The sequence below is a fragment of the Panulirus ornatus genome, chromosome 6 (assembly GCF_036320965.1).
Source record: "Panulirus ornatus isolate Po-2019 chromosome 6, ASM3632096v1, whole genome shotgun sequence".
Lineage (NCBI taxonomy): Eukaryota > Metazoa > Arthropoda > Malacostraca > Decapoda > Palinuridae > Panulirus > Panulirus ornatus.
The window spans coordinates 8,119,760-8,143,278 of record NC_092229.1 but is presented as its reverse complement, the minus strand read 5'-3'; the positions used below and the strand labels follow the sequence as shown (position 1 = coordinate 8,143,278).

General features: G+C 38.3%; 1 protein-coding gene across 5 annotated transcripts in view; it reads left to right on the top strand.

Annotated features, from left to right (window-relative positions):
- Nucleotides 1–23,519, top strand: part of Pak (serine/threonine-protein kinase PAK 3-like protein) — an 83,375-nt gene that overhangs the window by 6,000 nt on the left and 53,856 nt on the right. For 4 of the 5 annotated variants that reach the window (XM_071662452.1, XM_071662451.1, XM_071662450.1 and 1 more), the window contains exons 1-3: nt 4,174–4,309; nt 9,196–9,641; nt 14,996–15,182. In XM_071662452.1, coding sequence (XP_071518553.1) covers nt 9,586–9,641; nt 14,996–15,182 — 243 coding nt within the window. In that variant the 5' untranslated portion in view covers nt 4,174–4,309; nt 9,196–9,585. Of the gene's footprint in view, nt 1–4,173; nt 4,310–9,195; nt 9,642–14,995; nt 15,183–23,519 lie in introns of those variants that run through there. The other variant, XM_071662449.1, reaches the window with a different exon arrangement.

Here is a 23,519-nt window from a genome sequence, read left to right as displayed (position 1 = left end):
AGAACCGTCAAAGTCGGCTTCAGCTGCACCATTATCGTCCACTTGGATTTCCATTACACCAAAATGATTGCTGCCATCAGCAACACCGGCACAAGCTCCTTGGATTGCTTGAATTAATTTCCTTTTCACGTGTCTCTTTACCGTCGTTCTTACTTTTAAATCTTTATAAACAAATCTATTTCTTGCGAAGATAAACCGAATCTCTTCAGTTCTCTTCCAAGCAATGATATGCCGAAAACTCGAATTTTTGCAGTCTTTCCTACTTTATTAAAACACGTGGAATGGAAAATATAATGATGAAACTAACATGAAGGACTTGTCCTTTAAAGAAACACATTTAAAAAATTCTACCGCAACGTCTGTGGTCCTGTAGATCCCCAATTACTCCCACGTAACTCATATTCAGCCATTGTTTCGACTGTCGACTACAACCTATCCGTACGCTGCTCTCCGATGCGCGCCTTCGCTTTTTATAAGTTTAGTCTGATATACTTCTCAACCGTGACGGCCATTGAGCTATTCCTCTACCATTTTGCATTATACTCACTCCACTGACTGCATTGAGACAGAGGCCCAATCAAAGCGCGGCGAAAGTCTCCCTGTGCGGGATGCGTCTCAGCGAACGAGACCATCGGCTGGCTAGTGAATGGATGGTGAGGGGTAGTCTAGCCCGATGCCATCAGAGTGATAAGGATCGTGTACTGTTACATATAACAGGATCGAATACCGAAAGAGAGGGAGACTGACTCCCACGATCGTAACAGTTATAAAAGAATTGCCCACAAAGGGATCTCCCTCGCCACGAATTTCAAAACTGGCTTTGAAATACGTAATATGAATTGGTCCTCAATTTAGTTTCTCACGGAACATAAGCATGTTGCTTAATCTATATATATATATGAATGTTCAGTTATGCATTATTTGAATATCACAAAGCCTTCGAACACTCATATCCTCACATGAGTATTCACGGATGAATTAACGTCTCAACGGATTAATATAAATTGTTATAGTATTGAAAGTGACGTTACTGAAAAATAAAGATTGTGAACAAAATTACTGTCTCAGCCTACCAGGTTAATCTGGACGAACTAACATATGAAGTAGTACTGACGAATCAATATCTTTTAATACACTACAGCTTGGTTTCTGTGAAAAATAATATAAGATTTCTCATTGCTACACAAATGTCTCACCCTCACCTTTTGTATAAAGTTTACGCTTAAACCATCCGCACTAGAAAAAAAAAAAAATCGTGTGGTTTATGCAAGAACCACAATTATTTAATTATTTAAGCTAGAAATTACTTTTTTTGCTGTTCATTGTAATAAAACTGTTTGTGGGCCGTTGATGTGACGAAGGGCCATGCCTGGCAGAAACTTGGCGTAATATATCTTTTAATTTACTCTATGGTAAGTCATTTCCTCCAGCGACCTCTATCGCTTTCCCTATCAATCGGCAATGGAAAAAAAAAAAATTGCACGTTTGTCCTGGTGGACAAAGCCAAATCGGGGGATTACTTAAAAAGAAGCCCCAACTTAATGTTTACCTTCTTTTTTCTTTTCTAATTGCGTATCTCCCGTCACTCCTGTTTCGTCCACTCTCTTTTTTTCCCCCTTCTTCCTTTCACATTTTGAGAGGTTGGATGATATACAAACTTCCGCTCCTTGGGAGTTTTGCAGGATTCCTCGATATTTCCCATTTCTTATTTCTATGTTCTAGGAAAACTTCAAGCTGACTTGTTTACCAGAAGACTGAGAAAAATTACTCTTTACTCAATCACTGGTCATTTTTCCTCAGTCTAATTACTTCCTACCCTGTAACATCGGTTGCCCAAAATTCTCCCTTCCAGAGAATTTTCATCGCTTGAAAATCCTTATAAATACTATAGTCATTCGTAGATTCTTGCTCTCTATATTCTATGGAAAGCCACGCAATTTTTTTTTCCTTTTCCCCCAGTCAACATAGACAACACGCACTTCCTTTGGCGCACCCAGACCCCTCAAAGCAGCCTTAATCCTCCAAGTGAGGCTCCCGTGATGACTGGCAACACTGATGCTTACAGCTTGACGTGATGAATATGGATATCATTTTCCGACAACTTCACTTCCCATGTCGCCTCACAGCCATTCCTGCTTGCAGTCATAATTTACACCCCAAACGGCATGACTGACTTGGGTGCCAGGGTGGATTACTCGTTAGGCTGCATAGGCCTGAGCCTTAGGCCTGGGGAGGGCAAGTATACGAAAAAAGAATCGTCTCAAGTAATGTCCTGGATTGTGGGATGAATCTTTTTTTAATGACGTAGAAACATTTTTATACAGGCCAATGTTTCAGGACTATCAACTGAGAAAAACATTCAAATCCAAGGCAGTGTGGCCCGAAAGGAGGTCGGGACCCTCAGTCATGGAATCTTTTAAGGAATTTTAATTACTGCGACAAATATTCAGAATGGCTCATAAGTAATACCTATCATGGTGATACAAAGCTCAGGAGAAATATTACAATTCCCAGTTACACCATAAGGACTTCACAAGAATAAGTGTCTTGAGGCCAAAATGGCTTTTTCTTCCTGAGTACTGGGGAAGAAGGAAGGACCCATTGGGGGAATTACCCCACAACTGTGCTAAAAGATACCCTGCTTTCAGTGACGTCACAGTTTCAGATTTTGAGATCTCTGGACTTCAGTGATCTGATAGACGAATTTGCAGCAAGGAAATAACAAGTTTCAGTTTCACTTGTATACCCATTGAGTATATTTCTTGTGAATAGAATTCCAAACGTCTATTATTTCGTAACTTTTTTTTTTTACCCCATAATAAACACTAAAACACGTACGTTTTCCGAATATCGTGTGGAACTTCGCAAGTACATGAGAATCCATTTGAATATAATACCCAACTTTCATATGATTTTCTCTTCGGTTAATTGGTTTTCGAATTATGACACAGGCGTATTAGAAATACTACGCTGACAAAGGTCCAAACTCAAATTTGATGAATTACATAGGAAGGAATAGGTGACATTTATATCAACGGAATTCTTAAAAGTTTTTCATGTTTCCATATTTAATTCAATTAAATGCGCAGCTCGCATTGTACTCACTTCTTAGCTAGCGATCATGGTCGAAGAAAAGCCATCTTCACCTCGCGTTCTGTTTTGTCACAGTACTGGACATTATAGCATAAATTAGACAAAATTCTAACACCAGTCAAAGTGTTACAACAATACAAGAGGGGGAAGGTCGGGATAAGAGAGGGAGGAAAGAATTATTATTTTGACTGTGGCCAGACGTGTGTCCGACACAGGCCTTCCCTGCCCCACCTTTTTATCCCCCCGATTCTGCTCCAACAATAGTAGCTGTCTTATTAGTTCAAGGCCGTTGTCCATATTCATATAACATGGTATTTTTAGACCATATATCTACGTTTCTATATCTATCTCTTTAAATTTGTGAATGGAGTACGAGTTTAACACCCCACAACTTTTCTTCCAACATTTTCTACAAAAGTTCCTGTTTTCTTTTAAGAGATGGTATTCAGATGTATGAAATGTAAAACATGCCAGCAATTTGCAATATGATCTAAAATGCATTATGTGTAAAGATATGATTTTTATCGGTCCCCCAAAATGTTTTATTGCATTTGCAGAGTTCATTATTGACAGCTTTCTACGGAAGTGTGCGATTATGAATCGTTGTATATTTCTTTTTTTTAATTATAAACCTTAAGTGAAATTTTACTCTGTTATGACGATGTAAAATGAAGAAATATTAGCTCATCCTGAGTAGAACAGGTCTTCAAGATTATATTTTCATTTTTTTTTTATCGGCTTGTACATGATCAGCATTTGACCTTTCAGGAATGCAGCAGTAGGAGACGGGCATTATTCCAAGCGAGTAGCCAGCTCTATTATGTAAGAAAAACTTTGATCATACTTTATTTAGATAAAGAATAATGAAAAAAAAAATAATTGCAGCCAACACAAAAGTATTTCCTTTTCACCCAAACACAAACGAGCAATATATGGAAATGTTTCGAGTGGTTAGTGTCATGATAAGATGATAAATAAGATGAGAATCCTTATATATTTTTTTTGTGTGTGTCTAGGACTGAGATGGTAAGTATAAAAATGTTCTGGCTTTCAATGTTGGCGGTGGAGGAGTTGCCGTGAGTCACCAACAGATGGCGTCAGCAGTTGACAGTGACGTCATCACCGAGGCCTGTGTGGTCCACAGTGTTTAGACCAACGTATCCCCCCAATTTCTCCCTTAAATGGGGGAACTGTGACGATAAGTTTACCCCCGCAGGTAACCAGCATGTATAGATAAGTACATCAAGATGGTTGACTAATGAATATGTATTTCAGTTTCATAGTTTGGTTAAATAAGTAGCGTTTTCTTTGACTATATTTACGGAGATGAATCACGGGCAGTGTAGGGTGCATAGGTGATTACTATGAATTGCGCCTGTCCCACAAATTTCCATGGGCAGTTCGTGAATTGAATTGATTGTGGTATTAAATAGGTTAGAAGACTGAATTAAAGTAGAGTGAGACAGCTGGGGAGGGACCGGAGTGCGACAAATGGCACTGTCATCGGGCGGCGTCGATGACCACCGCCAGCCCAGCCCATTTTTCTGTGACAGTTCAAGTTCAAGTTTAAGAGAGTGGAAGGCTGGTATTTTCTCTTCGGCCATCGGGCAAGTTTTGTAGAGGATCAGTACAAATGGAAGGACTGAAGATGTCAAGGATTTTTTTCTTTGCAGATGATATGGGGTGTGACAGACTCAGTTGGCCCTTAGCTATAACCTGGTTGTCATATCTTAGTGTCTCATGTGGGATAATACTGACAATTTCCTAAATTGGAGTGGAAGTGGCTAACAGTAGTGAAGACAGAACCATTCAGATATAAGTAATGCTATAGTTGTATAGGTAAATGTATACAATTCGTTCTCCAGGTTAATTCTTGTTCATTTTGATTTCTCAAAAGACTTTCTGTTACTAGACAGTAATATCTATCTAGTGGAGGTGTCGGAAACTGATCCTACATTCGATAAATGCCAGTCGGTTTTTGCCATTACAATTGAGGGGGTGGGAGGAGTAACTGGTTAAGAAAGCTGTTTCTGCTGAGATCATCACTGCTCTTTAATTCATCATATCTAATCCATTTCTAACCAATCATCAGCAGAGTTGACGATTTTCCTCTATTCATAACTGGGCAGAAAGGTAGTTTGATGGAATATGAGAGATGGATGATCATTTAGAAGCTCATGTTGGAGAGATGGATGATCATTAAGATGCTCATGTTGAAGCTGGATGGAAATGACTGAGAACTAATTCTAATTAAAAAAAAAGACAGGATGATGGAAAGAAGTTACATGTTTTGAGTTTACCTGTGGTGCAGAGGAAAGCAATATGAAAAAAAAATTAGACGTGCAGGACCTAGTATAATGGATTGTGATGAGAATGATGCCTTTAAGAGTATCACTGTTCAGTACTATTGCTGAACACGGAACTCCCATATTGAATTACTGTATCCTACTGACATATGAAGAGGTTAAAGTCATTTATTTTATAATTAGGCTTGGTTAAAGGGCACTGGATTAAAAGAAGCAGAATGTTATTGAGGTTTATACATAAGGCTTTAATTTAGAGTATTAGCATAAAGAGTGAAATGAAATGTAAACTTGTGAACTAAAACATATTTGCCTTGTTATGGGCCCAATTAGCAAGCAGAGCACTATAAAGGAAATTAAATAGGAAAATTTGAGGGTTTCACATTGTAGTTAGAATTTTTCAGAAATATTTCACCTTGGTCTGTAACACTGTGTATGTTTTTGTAGGGAGAGATAAATCTGATGTTTATGTTTCATTATGATATTTGTTGTGGTATTATTATGTGTCCTAATTGGTTTGTCATTACAGACTGACACCTTAGATACAATCTGGTTGATATGAATAGTCGGCACAGTAACCCATCCATGACAAAATGAAGTCGGCACAGTAACCCATCCACGACAAAATGAGCGCACAAAAGTGATGAAAAATACACAAGTTTCATTTATGTAGTTACAGAAATGATTCTGAAGATGATAAACATAAAACATAGTAAATAATGTTTTATTCTTGAATGACATATGCCAGCCCAGTAAGGGAGTTGTGACTCATATTTATGTAGATAAATGCTTAGTAGTTTACCTGTGGCATTTATATTAGACTACATTATGCAAATGCCTAGCTTTACAAGGATGTGTTTTCGGCAGCCTGGAATCAAAAGTTGATATTTCTTTCTTAAAACAAGTATGAGGCTAAATTTGCTATTTATCTGTAGTAATTTACAGATCCATGTATGATGATATGTGAATGCAAACTTTTGATAACCAAAAGATAACAAGAAGTAAAATTACTGCTATTGTAAAAAAGTAAAAAGAAATAGAGATATTTTGCAGTAATTTACTGTAAAGACTCCTTAGTGAAACTGACAACAAACAAAAGATGTTTGAAAATTTGAAAAAGAAAATGAATAACAAAGCTGAGAGCAGAATCAAGGTGCAAGTAGAGCAATGCAAACAGGAAAGTCACAAAGATTTTATATAACCTAACTTTCTTCAAAGGGGTGGTAAAGAGAATATATATGCATATGTCATAATGGAAACTAACTTTTGCCTATGAAAATAAACATAATCACTTATAAGAGCATGACAAGTGCATGAGTAGCAAAAATAATACCGTAAACAATTTTCTTTATCTCTAATTACATAGGCTGATCAACAAAATGTTGAAAAGTTTTACAGGAGTCTCTACTTTCTGAATTTTCTTTCCTCAAAGGTTATGCTGCCTATAAGAATCAATACTATCTATAGAATATGAAAACATTACCAAATATGAGCTTAACAGTAAAGACATCTTGGAAAATTAGATACGAATTGGAGGCCTGTCCCATGTGGTTGCCCCTCTGTTTATTTGTGTACATCACATCAGCTGGCTACCATGTATTGCCATCTGTTGACTAGATTCCACACCAGGAGCAGGGCCACAATTTTATTAAGTTGAACAGTTACTGAAAACTACTCTTTTAGACCTTCCACACTTATGACCAGCTAAACTGTTTTGTAGGAAAAGGTTTTTAAGGGTCTGGATAGAATACAAACTGCAAGTGGCTAAGAGGTTACAAAATTGAATGCATATGAAATTTGTTCATGAAATAGAGAGAAGAATGTTCTGAATAAACCTTGGGGAAATGTGCTATGCACCCTCACTTCTGAGGGCAGCCAAGTATCTCCCTTTTGAGCTAATCCAAGGGTTCAACTCTTTTGCTCTGTACTCATACATTAAATTTATTGATAACTGAATTGCCTTTTTAATCCTCCTCTATAAAACAAATTTCTAGGTATACAATCTTTGTATACCAATCATATTGGTGCAGATGGTATTTATAGGGTTCATTCCACTCTGTTAAAAGAAGAATGTGGTCAGAATTGTAAACATATTTGCCGTTAGAGCTAAACACCTGCCAGTGGGTTGATTATCACTATATTTGGCTCTTTTGCCCTTTATGCTAATTCACATCTTTAACCAATTTAAGATATTTTGCACTTGAGACATCTTTGAATTTCTTTTAACCTATATATCTCTAATATATAAGATTATATTTTGATAGAATAAGTCTGGGTATTTTAGGGTATTTTTGTACTTAAGCATTGTGTAATCTATTACTCTTAATTTATGTGACCAAAAATAGGGTAACATGTTCATGTATGGAGAATAGAGTTTCAGTAGGTGTGTTTCTGATGGGTTGGTGTCTTATGCTCAGTATGGGCCAGGGTTCTAAATGCACTGATGTAGTGTTGCATGAATGTTGTTTTTTGGGTAGTGTCAGGGTGACGTGATTGTGAGGGCATCAGCATATGAGAGGACTTCCGCAATGTGGTCTGCAGGTGATGAAAGGTCATGTGATTAAAGAGAGTTAGGGAAAGAAATGTTCCATGGGAATTCCTGTGCAAAAGGAGTTTGAAGATGAAGCCTTTGTTTGTGACTGGCTAAGCAGCCAGCTGTAAGGTTGGATAACCAATTTTGTGGTGGTGGATAGCGATAAGTGACTTTTATGTGAGGATGCGTTGGGAACAGTGTCGAGTACTTTGTATAACCACGAATACTTTGTGGAAGAGAGGTTAATGGTTGGTTGAAATCTGTGTTATGTGAAGTTTGTGTGCAGTGTAGTATTGGAGTAATTGGGTTTAAAGTTGGCTTTTGAAAATAGAAGTAGGATATTATGACTGGTTCTCTTGTACATCACTTTTTCATAGTTTGGATACTGAAGACTGGTGATATATGACAGCAGGGAAAGGGAGAAGTTTGTTGTTTTGGAGGTTTTTAGGAATGGCACTATATTGACTAGTTTTTAGATATTTTCAATTTTTTTGTGCAGCCAGCAGTGGCAGAAGATACGTGTTAAGTGCTTGGATTTCAAGCAGACCGAAGTGTTGTATGTGGTAGTTTCATATGTTTTCAGGGCCTGTTGCAGGGAGATCATAGTGTTTTGATTGCATTGCAAGTGTCAGAGGGAGTGAATGATGGGTCATTTTAATGGATGCTCCGTGATATTCCTTTTTGGTCTGTGATTGGTTTGTGGCCAATTTTTAAAATGTTTTTCATAAGCATGTCTATGTTCTTTGGGATGAGGAATGTTGATTTGAGCCATAAGTGCTACATGGGGCTGGGGTGGTGTGGGAGGTGTTCCTTTCTTCATTGTTCATTGTATCTGGTCACTAGTAGTTTAGTGTTTCATAGTGTTTAGGAAGGAGTGCTGTTGTTCTATTTACTATTCAGTAATTACTTTAGTGATGCTGTTGTTTCAAGTTTGGATTTGTTCTCTGATTTCTGTTGGTGGTGAGTGGTTTTGTATGAGAATTTTTCTTACTTTTAAAAGATTTGCAAGTTGCAAGGATAAATTTAGATTACGTTACTTTTCTATGTTCCTTGTGGTATGTGCTTCTTGTTGGCTTGGTTAATGTTTACGAAGTGTTAGATGGCATGTTATGGGGATGGGAAATAATCTATGATGAAGTTTATTAGCTCAGTTCAGTGCAGTGTAAATGCTGGCCAGTATGCTTCCCTGTATTTTGGGTACTTTTCCTTTTGTACTTAATTTATGTGGTAGATATATTTACTTATATTAGGCATTCTGTTTTTCAGATATTTCCTGGGGCAGTTCTACACTGTTTTGCCTTATGCCACACAGTTAAGACAGACTGGCATCACTTTAAGAATCACCACCTATCTTTAAGTACAGTAAAGGAAGAGCAGTGTCCTCATGACACAGAAACGGTAAACACTGCAAAGTGAAATGGTATGGAACACCAACACAGGATGGTGCTAGTGGTGGTAACAAAACAGCAGTGACATGTATATGCAGAGTTTGAGAGTGGGGGAAGTAAGCACAAGACAAGAAAGGAGCTTGGAAAAGCAGGAAGAGGGTGGGGATATATAGTGGTGAGGGTGGAGAAAACAAAACATCTGTTCATTTGAATGACTTCTTAGATTGCCAAATTGAGTACATTTGGGCATCCCCTCCCTCCCCTCAACATGTCTGATGATGAGGATAAGCCACCAGCTCCCCCAGTCAGACTAACTTCCACTAGGTATGTTTTATGTGACTTCAGTGTTCTGATCATGTTTGGTGATAACTTATCCGAGTTCTTTCTTCTTATGAGTTACTTTCATGGCAGTGGTTGTTTATTTCTTCCTTCATCATGTGACAGGATAAATTTTGCTTTAATTGGAGTAGTTAGATTTTCATGAATTTCATTAAGGCCCAATTATAGTTTTCCCAGACATAATGACATTGTGCTTGGATGTTTGTATAAATCATTAGATATTTATATGAATGACCTGTTTATATATCATAATGAGCTTGCTAGTTGTTGTTGAAGATTCAGAGGTATGACATTGGAAATGATATTTCAGTTGAAGGCTGCAGATTTTTTCAAAAAAAAGTTTAATGCTCTTTGTTACACTAAAGGTAAATGATCTTTTCTTTTTAGAGTAAACTTGAATCTAATGTATACTAAATACACTTTTGTGTGATGTGAGTTTAATATTCATTGATTACTTAACAGGATTTTATTTTATTTTAGAATTTCAAGGGGAGAAACTGAAGTAAAGTTACAGTTTAGGAGCATCATAAAAATTGTTTAGGTTCCTGAAAAGAAATGCATGTCATTGGACTCCTTATACGACTTCTTTTACTAGTAAAAGTGACTTAGACTTGGGTAACTTGATTGGAGCTCTATTTGTATTGTATGAATAATGCTCCTTATTTTTTTTTTTTTTTTTTTTTTTTTATACCTCGTCGCTGTCTCCCGCGTTTGCGAGGTAGCGCAAGGAAACAGACGAAAGAAATGGCCCAACCCCCCCCATACACATGTACATACATACGTCCACACACGCAAATATACATACCTACACAGCTTTCCATGGTTTACCCCGGACGCTTCACATGCCTTGATTCAATCCACTGACAGCACGTCAACCCCTGTATACCACATCGCTCCAATTCACTCTATTCCTTGCCCTCCTTTCACCCTCCTGCATGTTCAGGCCCCGATCACACAAAATCCTTTTCACTCCATCTTTCCACCTCCAATTTGGTCTCCCTCTTCTCCTCGTTCCCTCCACCTCCGACACATATATCCTCTTGGTCAATCTTTCCTCACTCATTCTCTCCATGTGCCCAAACCACTTCAAAACACCCTCTTCTGCTCTCTCAACCACGCTCTTTTTATTTCCACACATCTCTCTTACCCTTACGTTACTTACTCGATCAAACCACCTCACACCACACATTGTCCTCAAACATCTCATTTCCAGCACATCCATCCTCCTGCGCACAACTCTATCCATAGCCCACGCCTCGCAACCATACAACATTGTTGGAACCACTATTCCTTCAAACATACCCATTTTTGCTTTCCGGGATAATGTTCTCGACTTCCACACATTTTTCAAGGCTCCCAAAATTTTTGCCCCCTCCCCCACCCTATGATCCACTTCCGCTTCCATGGTTCCATCCGCTGACAGATCCACTCCCAGATATCTAAAACACTTCACTTCCTCCAGTTTTTCTCCATTCAAACTCACCTCCCAATTGACTTGACCCTCAACCCTACTGTACCTAATAACCTTGCTCTTATTCACATTTACTCTTAACTTTCTTCTTCCACACACTTTACCAAACTCCGTCACCAGCTTCTGCAGTTTCTCACATGAATCCGCCACCAGCGCTGTATCATCAGCGAACAACAACTGACTCACTTCCCAAGCTCTCTCATCCCCAACAGACTTCATACTTGCCCCTCTTTCCAAGACTCTTGCATTTACCTCCCTAACAACCCCATCCATAAACAAATTAAACAACCATGGAGACATCACACACCCCTGCCGCAAACCTACATTCACTGAGAACCAATCACTTTCCTCTCTTCCTACACGTACACATGCCTTACATCCTCGATAAAAACTTTTCACTGCTTCTAACAACTTGCCTCCCACACCATATATTCTTAATACCTTCCACAGAGCATCTCTATCAACTCTATCATATGCCTTCTCCAGATCCATAAATGCTACATACAAATCCATTTGCTTTTCTAAGTATTTCTCACATACATTCTTCAAAGCAAACACCTGATCCACACATCCTCCTTATATGATTCCTTATACTAGTAAAAGTGATTTAGACTGGGGTAACTTGATTAGAACTCTGTTTGTATCATATGAATAATGAATAAGTGATTGTGATAAGGGCCATGTTGATCATAGAAAATATGGAGTAAAATAATTTAAATAGTGATACAAATCTTCTGGTCCCATGTCAGGAATGGAGGGAACAAGAAGAGGCTGACCAATTTGGAGATGGATGGATGGAGTGAAAAAGATTTTGAGTGGGCCTGAACGTGCAGGAGGGTGAAAGGCATGCATGGGATTGAGTGAAGTTAAACAAAGCAGTGTACAGGGGTCGACGTACTGTCAGTGGACTAAGCCAAGGCATGTGAAACTGTCAGTGTAAACCATGGAAAGGTCTGTGAGGCCTAGTTGTGGATAGGGAGCTGTGGTTTCAATGTGTTGCACATAATGTTACACCGCAAACATGGGAAATGTTGATCAAGTATAAAGAAGAAATTTTTTTTGTCTATACTTGATTGCCATTTTTAGTATTAGCACCAGGAACAGATGGAGAAAGGCTGCATGTATTAACAGGGACAAATGGACATCTTTGTAGTGATAAGGTCTTCGACAAGACTGTACTCTGTTTTGTTGACTGATGAAGGTACAGGCTTGCTAAAGGTGAATTTTCACATTGTAACCTCACTCAGAGTTCACTCCAAGGTTCTGGTGATTTCTACAAGCATTTCAGAATTGTTTTACTTCTACCCCACATTATCCCATGATTACCATAGCCTCTATCACTATCATTTATTAATTATCTCATGATAAATATATGTAATGCTCCAAAACATTCTCTGCTGGCCTAAAGTATCTCTGCTATTCTGTATCAAAATGTACATTGATGCACGTTTCTTCCAAACTTATAATCTACTTATGTCGTGCCCATAAACCGGAACTTTACTGAAACATGTTCTGATGTATAGATTCTAAGTACAACTGTAGCTCATAGATATGTTAGATGCCATCATCTCAGAAACCTTGCGAACATCAACTCCCAGATGTAACCAGATTAGAAGTATAACGAAAAGTAAGCCAAGATCATTACACATGGTGACAGTCATTATGTACAATGCCAGCTCATAAAGATGACCAAAAATTCCAGATGACAGGTGTGACCTATATCATCAGCTTAATATAACTACTGGTGTCCAAGGATAAACTACAACACCAACTCCCAAGGATAAATTCAAACTCTAACCCTCATATATGATTAACATTAGTTCTCAAGCTTAGTGAACACCATCTCGTTAAAGAGATCAACCATCACATCTTAAAACAAGATTAATAATACTAGCTTTTAAGATGTTCCCTGGATCACTAGCACACAAACAATTCTTGCTTATAGACATTATCTGTGACACCAGGTAAGAAACAAAACAATCAGTATCAGTTACCAAACATTACCTTCAACTCTGAACATCAAAAGTAATCAGGAACTCCAACTCACAAACATGAGAACATCTGATCACAAATAGTACAACATCAGTTGAAAATATGACCAGCACCAGCTAACTCTAGGATGAAAATACCTAGAGATATGATAAGTGAAGCCAACAGTCATAACCAAGAGCATCTCTTAGATACATAAATGATAATGTGGCCTCAGTCACAGATATGGGCACTGACGTCTTCCAGAAGTGATCAACGGCACTATCTTAGAGAAATGTTGTTGTTTGCTGGTGGAAAGACAAGGCTAACAGCATCTTCTGACAAATAGTATACAGCTATTCACTAATGATCCACATCCAAACTTACAAAAATGACAAAGATTTCTAACATACAAATAACTGAAAGTTTGATAAGAAACATGGTCAATGATAAGGGCTCATAAACATGATAAGGAACACTAGCTCACAAAAAATACGTATGCTATTTGCATTCCAAAAAACAACAAGTGTTTAGATATCACCAAAAATATTATCTCACACATTGTACTGCACCATCTCCTGAGTATAGCTAGGAAGTATAAACTGACAGACTATTTTTAAATAGTACCAGCTCTGACGTCGTCTCATCAGTATCCAACATTGACTGGCTCACGAGCATACTCAGCAGCAATTTCTTGCAATCATTGCCTCCAAAACCACATAAGCAGCTGAGGATGGGGAAGGGGAAGCTGTGAGAACAAATTTGTAAGCATCCTAACTTGCCCTGTGTTTCTGTTTCATGGGTATTTAGAAAAAAAACCTTCACATGAATATATACTCATTAGGAAGATTTCATGTTGTTCCATGAGTGAAAGAGATCCCAATGATATTTAAAACTTTTTTAAAGGGGCATGTCCACCTTGGCTGTGCCTTTGCTTTCAGACATGCACAACAACAACATAAGAATAACATAAATACACCAGCCCAAATACTTGAAACAAGACTTGATAGAAATTACCTGTGTTAAATTACAAACAGGACAAACACCAATTCAGGAATATGTATTCAAAACATGGCAAATAATACCCATTCTTAAAATTTAGCTGCAACAATATCCCAGATGTGCAAGCAGGGTCACCACTTCACAGACTTAACACATATCTGGAGACATTACAGATGACTCCATTTCAGAGGTATGAACATTATCTCAAACATTAAACAAAGCAGCAGCTCACAAGCATAATTGATAAGAGCAGTTAGTAATCATGACCAGTATCACTGTATTCCAGACATCATCTAATAAAAACACAGTTCACAAACTTGAATAGTACTACCACTTCACAAATACCCACAGACATGAAAAGCAGTGCTAGTTTGAAGACTTAATCTGTGACAGTAATTTATAGATAAAGCTTATGACTTTTTTGCAGAAGGATATTTAGCTTATAAAGATGACATGCAATACCATCTCAAAAATTTAGGTGCCACAAGCTGTCAGACATAACATACAAAACTAGCTCACTGACATAACTTACAGTACTTACTCTCACAGACATGACCAACAAGATTGGGTCACATATTATGAAAACATCCTACAAACTTAACCATTAACAGGGTTTCAATCTGCAACCACCATCAGTTCACAGACTTGACTAGCAATAGTAGCTTACAAGTTCATAAGCATGGCTGAAAATAAATACTAGGTGGCAGGGCTAACAAAAACAGCTGAGTGATGTGACATCATTGACAAGATTTATTGCAATGACAGAATGATCACTGAATGTATTATGAAACAGTCTGTGATCATTTTGAAAGAGTTCTTGTGAAGAAGAGTAGTTTATGTATGATATAGTAATGTTCTGCTTTTGCATTGTTATTCCTGTAATTCCCATAATCATCAGGACTGAACCAGTGATGGCAGTAGACATGCGACCACTACCCAAAGAACCAGAATCAGAGAAGAAAAAGCATAAAGGACATAAAGGGGGCAAGAGACATAAGGACAGCGATAAACCAAATATATCATATCCTACCAACTTTGAACATACCATCCATGTGGGTTTTGATGCTTGCACAGGAGAATTTACGGTGAGTGATACTTATCACATTAGCTTAGCACATTGGTGAGTAAGGAGGAGGATATACGAGTGTTTGGTGGCTGGTTGCTGTTTGATGTAATCACAAGAATACTAAATATAAGAATTATTACCGGAATGGAAGTATTTCAGGCCTATGATACACTTGTTTATCGCAGATCCGAATATCGCCTTTCTGAAATATTCAACTTTCCAAAACTTTTTTTGCATTCAACCCCTACCCCAATTCCTTGAAGAAGTACATGAACTTTTCAGTTGTGGTAGATAGCAGGCCATCCCAGATGGTATCAGTTGCTTTTGCTTTGCTTTTGCTTTTGAATTATTTCTTGGGCGATTAAATTATTCCCTTCACAATTATGGTCAGAATGATGACAAAACACTATCATGACTTCAACAAGTTTCTCATCTGCTGCTGAGAAGAGGAGAAGATTGAAGGTACTCAGTATTAAAGAAAAAAGCACATCATATGATGGACCAAGCAAGTTAGAAGGTAGAAGTAAGTTGTTTGCTGTTATTACCATTTATGAATAAAGGATAAGAACAGAGAATGATTTTCTTTTACTTTATAATGTTCATCCATCATAGACTTCCTCTTTAGCAACTTAACAAACCTTTTTGTGGGGTGGGGTGGTGCTGGGAATGGATGAAGGCGAGCAAGTATGTACGGGAGCAGGGGGCCAGAAACCCTACCCTCCTTGTATTTTAACTTTTAAAAAGGGAAACAGAAGAAGGAGTCCTTGCGAGGAGTGCTCACCCTCCTCGAAGGCTCAGATTGGGATGTCTAAATGTGTGTGGATGTAACCAAGATGAGAAAAAAGGAGAGATAAGTAGTATGTTTGAGGAAAGGGACCTGGATGTTTTGGCTCTGAGTGAAACAAAGCTCAAGGGTAAAGGGGAAGAGTGGTTTGGGAAGGTCTTGGGAGTAAAGTCAGGGGTTGGTGAGAGGACAAGGGCAAAGGAAGGAGTAGCACTAATCCTGAAGCAGTTGTTGTGGGAGTATGTGATAAAGTATAAGAAAGTAAACTCTAGATTGATATAGGTAAAACTGAAAGTGGATGGTGAGAGATGAGTGATTATTGGTGCCTATGCACCTGGTCATGAGAAAAAAGATTATAGAGAGGCAAGTGTTTTGGGAGCAGCTGAGTGAGTGTGTTAGCAGCTTTGATGCTTGAGAGTGGGGTACAGTGATGGGTGATTTGAACGCAATGGTGAGTAATGTGGCATTTGAGGGTATAATTGGTGTACATGGGGTGTTCAGTGTTGTAAATGGATATGGTGAAGAGCTTGTAGATTTATTTGCTAAAAAGGCCTGTGATTGAGAATTCCTAGTTTAAAAAGAGAGATATACATAAGTATACGTATGTAAGTAGGAGAGATGGCCAGAGAGTGTTATTGGATTACATGTTAATTGATAGGCACATGAAAGAGAGACTTTTTGGATGTTAATGTGCTGAGAGGGGCAACTGGAGGGATGTCTGATTATTATCTTGTAGAGGTGAAGGTGAAGATTTGCAGAGGTTTTCAGAAAAGAAGAGAGAATGTTGGGGTAAAGAGAGTGGTGAGAGTAAGTGAGCCTGAAAAAGGGACTTGTGTGAGGAAGTACCAGGAGAGTTTGAGTGCAGAATGGAAAAAGGTGAGAGCAAATGACGTAAGGGGAGTGAGGGAGGAATGGGATGTATTTAGGGAAGCAGTGATAGCTTGTGCAAAAGATGCTTGTGGCATGAGAAAGGTGGGAGGAGGGCAGATTAGAAAGGGTAGTGAGTTGTGGGATGAAGAAGTAGGATTGTTAGTGAAAGAGAAGACAGAGGTTTGGTCACATGGAGAGAATGAGTGAGGAAAGATTGACAAAGAGGATATATATGTCAGAGGTAGAGGGAACGAGGAGAAGTGGGAGACCAAACTGGAGATGGAAGGATGGAGTGAAAAAGATTTTGAGCGATTGGGGCCTGAACATAGAGGAGGGTGAAAGGCGTGCAAGGAATGGAGTGAATTGGAACGATGTGGTATACCGGGGTCAACGTGCTGTCAATGGATTGAACCAGGGCATGTGAAGCATCTTGGGTAAATCATGTTAAGTTTTGTGTGGCCTGGATGTAGAAAGGGAGCTGTGGTTTCAGTGCATTACACACTATAGCTAGAGACTTGAGTGTGAACGAATGTGGCCTTTGTTGTCTTTTCCTAGTGCTACCTCGTTCGTGTGCGGGGGGAAAGGGGTGCTGTTTTATGAGTGGCAGGGGAATGGATGAAAGCAGCAAGTATGAATATGTATGTATGTGTGTATATATGTATAAGTCTGTGTTTGTATATGTATATATACATTGAAATGTATAGGTATGTATATGTGCGTGTGTTGGCGTTTATGTATATACATGTGTATGTGGGTGGGTTGGGCCAGTCTTTCATCTGTTTCCTTGCGCTACCTCGCTAACGCAGGAGATAGCGACAAAGTATAATAGATAAATACATATATATATATATATATATATATATTTTTTTTTTTTTTTTTATACTTTGTCGCTGTCTCCCGCGTTTGCGAGGTAGCGCAAGGAAACAGACGAAAGAAATGGCCCAACCCCCCCCCCATACACATGTACATACACACGTCCACACACGCAAATATACATACCTACACAGCTTTCCATGGTTTACCCCAGACGCTTCACATGCCTTGATTCACTCCACTGACAGCACGTCAACCCCTGTATACCACATCGCTCCAATTCACTCTATTCCTTGCCCTCCTTTCACCCTCCTGCATGTTCAGGCCCCGATCACACAAAATCTTTTTCACTCCATCTTTCCACCTCCAATTTGGTCTCCCTCTTCTCCTCGTTCCCTCCACCTCCGACACATATATCCTCTTGGTCAATCTTTCCTCACTCATTCTCTCCATGTGCCCAAACCATTTCAAAACACCCTCTTCTACTCTCTCAACCACGCTCTTTTTATTTCCACACATCTCTCTTACCCTTACGTTACTTACTCGATCAAACCACCTCACACCACACATTGTCCTCAAACATCTCATTTCCAGCACATCCATCCTCCTGCGCACAATTCTATCCATAGCCCACGCCTCGCAACCATACAACATTGTTGGAACCACTATTCCTTCAAACATACCCATTTTTGCTTTCCGAGATAATGTTCTCGACTTCCACACATTTTTCAAGGCTCCCAAAATTTTCGCCCCCTCCCCCACCCTATGATCCACTTCCGCTTCCATGGTTCCATCCGCTGACAGATCCACTCCCAGATATCTAAAACACTTCACTTCCTCCAGTTTTTCTCCATTCAAACTCACCTCCCAATTGACTTGACCCTCAACCCTACTGTACCTAATAACCTTGCTCTTATTCACATTTGCTCTTAACTTTCTTCTTCCACACACTTTACCAAACTCAGTCACCAGCTTCTGCAGTTTCTCACATGAATCAGCCACCAGCGCTGTATCATCAGTGAACAACAACTGACTCACTTCCCAAGCTCTCTCATCCCCAACAGACTTCATACTTGCCCCTCTTTCCAGGACTCTTGCATTTACCTCCCTAACAACCCCATCCATAAACAAATTAAACAACCATGGAGACATCACACACCCCTGCCGCAAACCTATATATATATATATATATATATATATATATATATATATATATATATATATATATATTTTTTTTTTTTTTTTTCATACTATTCTCCATTTCCCGCGATAGCGAGGTAGCATTAAGAACAGAGGACTGGGCCTTTGAGGGAATATCCTCACCTGTCCCCCTTCTGTTCCTTCTTTTGGAAAACTAAGAAAAAAAAAAACGAGAGGGGAGGATTTCCAGCCCCCCGCTCCCTTCCCTTTTAGTCGCCTTCTACGACATGCAGGGAATACGTGGGAAGTATTCTTTCTCCCCTATCCCCAGGGATAATATATATATATATATATATATATATATATATATATATATATATATATATATATATATATATATATATTTATTATTTATTTTTTTTATTATACTTTGTCGCCGTCTCCCGCGTTTGCGAGGTAGCGCAAGGAAACAGACGAAAGAAATGGCCCAACCCCCCCCCCCCCATACACATGTATATACATACGTCCACACACGCAAATATACATACCTACACAGCTTTCCATGGTTTACCCCAGACGCTTCACATGCCTTGATTCAATCCACTGACAGCACGTCAACCCCGGTATACCACATCGCTCCAATTCACTCTATTTCTTGCCCTCCTTTCACCCTCCTGCATGTTCAGGCCCCGATCACACAAAATCTTTTTCACTCCATCTTTCCACCTCCAATTTGGTCTCCCTCTTCTCCTCGTTCCCTCCACCTCCAACACATATATCCTCTTGGTCAATCTTTCCTCACTCATTCTCTCCATGTGCACAAACCACTTCAAAACACCCTCTTCTGCTCTCTCAACCACGCTCTTTTTATTTCCACACATCTCTCTTACCCTTACGTTACTCACTCGATCAAACCACTTCACACCACACATTGTCCTCAAACATCTCATTTCCAGCACATCCATATATATATATGTGCGTGTGTGTGTGTGTGTAGCTATATGTGCATGCATGTATATATGTGTGTTTATTAGTGGATGGGTCTTTCTTCGTCTGTTTTCTGGCGCTGCCTCACTAACACAGGAAACAGCGATCAAGTATAATATATAATATTTGTACATAATATGAGTACAATAGATTTTCAATAGTTTATTTAGCTTAAGCATGTTTATAAACAAAACTTCTGTCTTTGAGCATATTCATCAGACAGGTGTAAATGATTTATATAGAATATTTGTTTACAAGTTTTTAAAAGTCAGATTGATATCAGAGAATGTAAGAGGAGGAAGTGGAAGGTCACTGACCTTAGGGAACCTCAGCCTACCTTTCCATTATTGTCATGGCATCTGTTTTCATGAAATGTTATGCTTTCTTTTCTTTAATTATAGCTTGTTCGTTGTCCATACTTTCCTTCTCTTAACAAGCATATTAAGAACTGTACTCTTATCATTTCCTTCAAAATTTTTTCAACATTAATACTGTTGTTTTTCATCTGTTCACAATAAGTTGTGTCCAGTAATAATGGCAGTAAGTGCTGTTCCCTCTGACAGAACACCTTTTTATGCTTATCATTTGTCAACTGCCTCTAGAATCACTTTTTTTAGTGTGGCGTTGAGAATTGTGCACTTGTCATCCTTATCATCACTTTCATTTTTCTTGGCATTACCTGCTCTATGACAAGTGGAATGAGAAATTGACAACACTACCACTGATGCAGATGCAGGCACAGAAAGAAAACATAATATGGGAAATATTATTATAGATACTATTGTGGAAAGCACCAAAGGCTATGGGAAGTGAGATAAAAGATATGGAAAAAGATACTACAGAAGGTGCGCAGGAAGCCACAGCACTCACCAACTCAAGTATGGAAAGAGAGGGCGAGAAAATACTATGGGAAGTGGAGGCCAGGAAGTCATTACAAGCATAGACTCAGATAGAGAAAGAGTTAGGAACAGTGAAACATTGAAAGTTCAAAGTCTGTAGACACTCTGCAGAGGAAATTTGCATGTCTGGCAAGACTAGTGCACCATAGTTGAGAAATTGTAAATTTCAACACTTCACAAAATGTTTCACCTTGCTTGATAATGGCAATTGCCACTTTTGACTGAGATGTAGATCCTACTTCCCAGAAATGTGTTACCTAAATCAGTACTGCTAGGGTGACCATTTGGCAGAGATTTTGAGGCATATACCTCAAGATGACCACAATACTTGCTACTGAAAATATTAGACAGACATAGGGTCAAATGGAGAGGGGGAGAACTGCCAGGGGAATAAATTTAACTAGCTTTTTTCAACACAATTAAAAAGGGACCAACAGAATTCTACTGAGCCCAGCTGAGAAGGGCACATTAATTCCACACAACAACTCAAGAGCAAGATGTTTAACATCCTTCATATGTAACAACATACATATTTGAATTACTCAAGGCAAACAGAATCCCATTTATTATTGACTTGCTGATTAAGTCAGATGCAATATTTACAGCCTGTACAGAAATACACATTAAAGGGCATATGATCAGTGAGGTTTGGATCCCAAATTACAACCTATACTTATGCAACAGGACTAATACCAGTGAGAAGTGCAGAAAGGCTTAGGGAGAATGAAAAGGATGCTCTGTGTAGGTGAAAATGACTTACAAACCTACCAAAAGTGACAGGTCACCCAGCAAAGAAAATCTGTCAAACAAATTTACAGACAAAGACAATAAACTCAGAAAGTCATACAAGACCCAGGAAAAAGAAGAGGAATAAAGATCAACTTGCTATGTGTAAACTGAGAATCACCAATTTGATTGGTCTACTGAGAACAGAAGGGTACACACACATGATCATCATATGTGTTAGATACTGAAAAGCAGAATGCATTGGTACTTTCATGAACAGAATACTTCTGAGTATTAATGCCAACTTTCAAGGCTGGGGAAGGGCAAAGATTTTTTATATCCAGTATTGATGCAGTAAAGAAAGTATATTACTGGTAACTACTGAAAACAATGAGATTATATGTTGGAGGGAAGACAAGAGAGATAGAACATCATTTACACATTGAAAATTTTAAAGGGCAAAGTCCCCTGTTGACAGGGAAGGCTCTGTAAAATATCACCACTTTAAAGATGTAATAACCACAAAAAGGACACATCTTGAACATCTGCAGCCCAAGACTATTCAACACACTGCCTGCATCCATTAGAAACATTATGGGATGCACGATTTAGAACTTAAAGAAGGCTGTGGACAAACATTTATGAAGTGTTCCAGACTGTCCAGGCTGAGGTGGATATGTAGGCCTGTGGGCTGTAGCTTCCAACAGCTTGGTCACCCAGCTACTCAGCAGAGCAACTTGTACTTAATCTGAGTTATGGGAATAGAACTCTAAAGGATATACCTTGTAAAAACCAAGCATTGCTATTCTGTTCTCTTTTTATATATCAACTCATATTCTATAGCATCACTTGTTCTGTATTGATATTTCATGGTTATTATTATTCATAGTATCACTTTCATACTTAAAGTGTAGAAGCCTGAGGACTTGCTTTTCTCGTCTTTTATGTCGTTATTGTTCCAAGTGTAGAATACTGCTAATGACCTTTGTTCTTGACGTGGCAGATAATTTTGAATAATCATTCTTAATCCCACTGTAGATGCAGCAAGCCTGAATACTTTTGAAAGATGTGTAAGTTTTTCAACCTTTAAATTTATTCTTGTTTTACCTCTGAAGTAATTGATTCATAGATTTTCTCTATTAGGATAATTAGAAATTCTGTTATTACCATTTTCTTATTTTTTATATTTATTTATGTATATATTTATTCATAATTACCCCAAGACTTCATTTCAGAGGCTCCTGCAGCCTAAGGATGTGCTACTTCCAGTAGTAAGGAAATGTGGACTCTTTTGGAGCGAGAAATTCTTTGTCAAAACTGTACTCCCATTGATAGGGCCTTGCTAAAGGTGATTTTTCATTCGCAGTGTAACCCCATGCAGATGGGGTCCAGTGACAAATCTTCAAGTTATTACTCATTCATATGGTGTCTTTGATTCTTTCATAATACCCAATACCCATAATGCTTTTGCCAAGTCTAGTTCCCTTTATTATGAAACTTTCTTTTGCTATCTTTTTTTTGATTACTTTTAGAAATACTTTAATGACAGTATCAATGAGAACTTTGTACTTGATCATTTTCATAAATTTTTCTGGGTATGAATGCTCTATACAATCATTTGCTTATAGTAAATACAAAATTTGCCCTTGGCATCACTTGTTTTGTATTAATTTTTCATCTTTACTGTCTGTTATAACTTTAACAACTGATGAAGATGTAGAAGCCGTGGCACTGGCTTTTATTTTGCTGTTTATATCACTGTTTTCACACTGTAGATGTAACAAGTCCTCATGCTTTTGAAATGTGGATAAGATTTTTGCTCTTTCTGAAACGACTTAACACGTCCAGTTTTAGATATATACTAACTGATTTATGGGTTATCTTTGTACCTCTGCTGTCATTAGAGCTCATCACCTTTTTCCAGTCACTTTTACACTCTGTAATTATAACAATAGAATGCTTTTAAACCTTGACAGTGTAAACATCGTAGAATAATTTGCAAATGCATTTTGGAACAGTAATGATACTTTTTTCTTTTTTACCAAAAATGATCCTCAAGAGCCCTATATACACTGACACTTAGTCTGTCAGTGAAACAATGCCCATCATTCATATCAGACATGTTGTCTTCAAGCCA